The sequence below is a fragment of the Chiloscyllium plagiosum genome, unplaced genomic scaffold (assembly GCF_004010195.1).
Source record: "Chiloscyllium plagiosum isolate BGI_BamShark_2017 unplaced genomic scaffold, ASM401019v2 scaf_91032, whole genome shotgun sequence".
In the NCBI taxonomy this organism is placed as follows: Eukaryota; Metazoa; Chordata; class Chondrichthyes; order Orectolobiformes; family Hemiscylliidae; genus Chiloscyllium; species Chiloscyllium plagiosum.
In genome coordinates this window covers 1-4,811 of record NW_025196457.1, presented here as the reverse complement: position 1 = coordinate 4,811, position 4,811 = coordinate 1, and the positions used below count along the sequence as shown (strand labels likewise).

Sequence of the window (4,811 nt, the reverse complement as noted above, 5' to 3'; positions counted from 1 at the left end):
TGTGGTGTGGGTGTGTGAGAGTGTGTGTGGGTGGAAGCTGATATATTTAGGAGAGGTACAGAATTGTTGCAATTGGGAGCTCCCTAAAGTGTTAGCTGTCCTGAGTTCGCAGTGTTCTCCGCTGAACCGATTTCACTACATTTAAAGTCCTGTGTGCATTTATTCCTCAAATCTCGCTGGCTGTTGGCCCTGAGTGTTGTCTTGAAGGTTCTCAGCTGATGAGTTTGATTTTCCACCTCAGATATCCTTCACTTCCAGGAATCCTGCTGACTCCGTAACCCTCCAATCTGACCACAAGACCAGGAGGAATCTGATTCTTCTTTCAGATCGAGGGGGCGAGTGCAAAGAGATAAATTGACAAAATGATAGTCCAGCTGAGGGAGAGATGTGTTTGTATAACTCTATCTTGCTGGGACCATTTTCCAGATCGAAACTGGCTATCATTCCTCAGGATCCATTCCTCTTCAGCGGAACAGTGCGGGAGAACCTGGATCCCCTGAGCCACCACACAGACAGGGAGCTGCAGTCTGTTTTGGAACAGTGTCACCTCCTGGATGTCATTGAGAGGATGGGTGAGGCCTGGCATGATCACACTCGCTGTGCGTTGTCACTTGATCACTGTTTGCTTGGCTCTGTCACTGATTGCTGTGCTGTTTGTCTCTGCCCATCAGGTGGATTGGATGCTGAGCTTGGGGACAGAGGGAAGAGTTTATCGATGGGACAGAGACAGCTGATCTGCCTTGCGAGGGCACTTCTCACCAAAGCCAAGGTACTTATCCAGGCATTAGCAATCCTGGCTTCTGCCCTCTCATGGACGTGTAAGTGCAGAATCTTGGTTCACACTTGAATGTATATGTCACTGCTGACATTGCCTGATCAATAGTCAGCCCAAGGACAACATAACAGCTCAGGATACTGTATGCTGGCACTTTGAGGATTCAGTAGATAATGTTATTCCATACATCCCCTTATAAACTGGAGGATAACTCGGGAGGAGGTAGGACCACTCCAGGATAAAGGAGGGAACTAGTGCTTGGAGCCAGAGGATGTGGGTGAGATGCTAAATGAATACTTTGCGTCAATATTCACCCAGAAGAAGGATATGGAGGATGGTGAGATTTGTGTGGAGCATGCTAACATGCTTGGGCATTTTGAGGTCACGAAAGAAATGGTGTTGGGTTTCGTGAAGAGCGTTCAGGGGGATAAGTCTGCAGGGACTGATGCTATCCACTCCGGGTTATTGAGAGGAGATTGCTGAGGCCTTGACCAAGATCTTCATATCCTCATGAGCCACTGAGCAGGTCCCAGAAAATTGACGAGTAGCTACTGTTGTTCATCTGTTCAACAAGGGAAATGGGGAGTATCCAGGTAACTATAGACCGGTGAGTCTCACATCAGTGGTTGGGATGCTATCAGATAGAATTCCTAGGGATAGGATTTGGAAAAGCATGGCCTAATTAGGGACAGTCAGCGTGGCTTTGTGCGGGGCAGGTTATGTCTTACAAACTTGATTGAATTTTTCAAGGAGGTGCTGAAGGTGAGCAATGAGGGTACAGCAGTGGATGTTCTCTGCACAGAGTCTAGTGAGGCTTTCGACAAGATACCTCATGGTAGGCTTATTCAGAAGATTAGGATGCGTGGAATCCACGGTGACTTGGCTGTGTGGATTCACAATTGCCTTGCTCATAGAAGGCAGAGGGTAGTGGTGGAAGGGTGTTTTTCAGGCTGGAGGTCTGTGACTAGTGGTGTTCTGCAGGGATCTGTACTGGGTTGTTTTCAATAGAGCAATGGAGGCTGAGGGGAGATTTGATAGAAGTCTATAAAATCGAGATGCATGGTTAGGGTTGATGTTCAGAACCTTTTTTCCCAGAGTTCAAATGTCTAAAACTAGGGGCCATGCATTTAAGGTGGGAGGGGGAGAGTTCAAAGGAGATGCGAGTGACAAGTTGTTTATACAGTGTGGTAGGAGTCTGGAATGTGCTGCCAGCGATGGTGGTGGAGGCAGGTATGACAGGGATGTTTAAGAGACTTTTAGAGAAGTAAATGAATATGCAAGGAATGGAGGGATATGGGCCAAGAGCAGACAGAAAGGATTAGTTTAATTTGGTGTGAGTTTTGGCACAGCATTGTTCTTCTGCTGTTCAGTCCCATGTTCTGTGTCTTTGGACTGTGATGGTGTTGAGAGGTAGTGCTCCAAGTCAGAATGTCACCATGTTGCCGAGGGTTAGTGCCATTGGTTGACTCCTGTTATCATCCAGAGATGAATCAAATCAGCCATCTGTATTCACAACACAGGCAAAGAAAGCCTTCAAACACCCTCCAAATTGACCCCTATGGTTCCTAACCAAACTGTTTGAATAACAAGTACCACACTTTGTGAATAACTGAAACCAGAAACCAGAATTGTTGTGTAAACAAAAGATGTAATAATTTATTGATAAAATAGTAGCTCTATCAGAGCAAAGTTAAACCTCAAGATAATCCAATTCATACCTATAATTTAAATACATCAATATTGATTCTAGCCCCCAGTCTCACACAAACTCAGATAGACAAGCAGACACAGTTAAGGGATGAATCAAAAGAAAAATAAATAACTGAGATGTAACTGGCAGTTCACTGAAGCAGACTCCACCCTCCGTCCCCTCACAGGCATGTGGAATTGTATCCTGCTTGGTTTCTGAAGAAGCCGATGCATGCAACTAGCTTCCAGCAGGCCCTGAGGAATATTCCCTTTAAACTTAAAACTGCAGCTTTATTCCCTGAACTTCCCATACGCTGACAATGGGAGAGCAACCAGGGAATAATCAAACCTCCATCCTGTAGCTTTCACAGACACAATCCTTCTGACTCAAACACAGTCCATAAATCATTTCAATCTCTGGCCTCTCCATACCAGACTGGCTGTTTCCCCATGAGGTCCCAGTTACCTGCTTGAGCATAATGCCTCTCTGGAGCTGAAACATCTATAGAGCACTTTGAATAAAAACCAACCTCAACCTGCAACTAACTTCCCTGACTGTCCTCAAAAACAAAATGGTACTTTGTCATGAGAGGAAGCCATTACTGACAGTCCATCAGTCACTCACCTTCAGCTCACAGCTCCAAATCATATCTAATGCAAAATAAAAACAAGGACAAATCTGCAAGTGTTCTCCCACCCATCCACAGCATTGAGAATGAATGACATAACATGGAACCCTAGTACACTGCACAGTTAGTGCCATCTGACTGATCTGATCTGCCCGTTACGCCTGCTCTGTTACTTTGGAAGATCTTTGCTGATCTGAATATAAACCCAAATCCCTTCCCCTGCCCGTTCAGTAACCTTTCACTCAACTTTGCTTGACAAGAATCCATCCACCTCTGCTTTAAAAACATTCATCGATTCCATTTCCTTTTTAGGAAGACATTTCCAAAGACTCTGACCCCTCTCAGATAAATAAATTCCCCTCATCTCTGTTTTCAACGAGTGACCAGTGATTTTTCAATATTGACTCCTAGTTTGTGGTTCTCCCATTAAAGGAAACATTTTCTCCCCACATCTCCTGTGTCCAGCTCCTTCAGCGGTTTATACGTTTCAATCAAATTGCCTCTCACTCTTTGAGACTGCAGCAGATCCCTTCCCAGTGGTCTAACTTCACCAGCATACCTACAGTTGGTTCATTATTCCAAACTCCCACATCCTAACCAAGAGGCAGGGTTATAACATGGGACACCAAGTTACAGAGACTTCGTGCATGAGACGGAACTACCACAGATTGCGAAGAGGAATTGCCACAAAGCTGAATCCCATCATGGTACTGAGACTAAATACTGTGTGATTGAAGCTTACTACGAAGCCAGGTTGACACTATCAGGCTGTCTTGTCCCAGTATAACCAACAGCAGCAGCCAGCACTCAGTTTGTCACAGGCACCAGAGGGCAGGACTAGGGGAGTCCTGCTGGCTCTCACAGCAGTAGTGTTCCCACTGGCGGACTTCAAATATTTGCAATGAGTTGGATCTGGTTTCCAAAGATTCCAAAGATATAGAACCATGAGAGAGTCTGAGGAAAGAAACCAAAGCAGATGGACCAGCTAGATTCAGGTCTTCTTGAGAAATGACACCACCACGCACACAGCTGTAAACATCTCCTTAGTAACAGCTGAGGATGGGACTAAAATTGGGAAAACATGCATCCAAACTAGCCAGGCATCAGCATAGTCCTGGAATCATCCCTCCCAGGCAATCTTCCTGACAGCAGCCACTATATCATTGGGTCTGTCCTGTAGCAGTAACAGCATAAACCCAGCAGCACAGAAGGTCACAGTCCAGAGGGAACTCTCCAGGGAATCCCCACATTCACTCTGCACCCCATCAAGTTTTGTGGCATCAGGCAATCCACAGGTCAGGAAAATGCCTGTAACACACACCGACTGTGGCATCAGGCAGTTCATGGATCTGGAAAACGCCTGTAACACGGACTGACTGTGGCATCTGGCAATCCACGGATAAGGAAAACGCTGGTAACACGCACCAACTGTGGCATCAGGCAGTACACGAGTCAGGAAAATGCCTGTAACACGGACTGACAGTGGCATCTGGCAATCCACGGGTCAAATAAATGCCTGTAACACACACTGACTGTGGCAATAGACAATCCACGGGTCAGGAAAATGCCTGTAACACACACTGACTGTGGCATCTGGCAATCTACGGGTCAGGAAAATGCCTGTAACACACACTGACGGTGGCATCTGGCAATCTACGGGTCAGGAAAACGCCTGTAACACACAGTGACTGTGGCATCAGGCAGTCCACGGGTCAGGA

The 4,811-nt window shown here is 46.1% G+C and overlaps 1 protein-coding gene across 1 annotated transcript; it reads left to right on the top strand.

Moving 5' to 3' along the window:
* Positions 1-23: 23 nt before the first annotated feature.
* Positions 24-4,805, top strand: LOC122545882 (ATP-binding cassette sub-family C member 10-like). Its single transcript, XM_043684767.1, has 3 exons — positions 24-572; positions 672-769; positions 3,559-4,805. The coding sequence occupies exons 1-3, from the start codon at positions 386-388 to the stop codon at positions 3,688-3,690; spliced, it is 417 nt and encodes a 138-aa protein (XP_043540702.1). The 5' UTR covers positions 24-385; the 3' UTR covers positions 3,691-4,805.
* Positions 4,806-4,811: the final 6 nt, after the last annotated feature.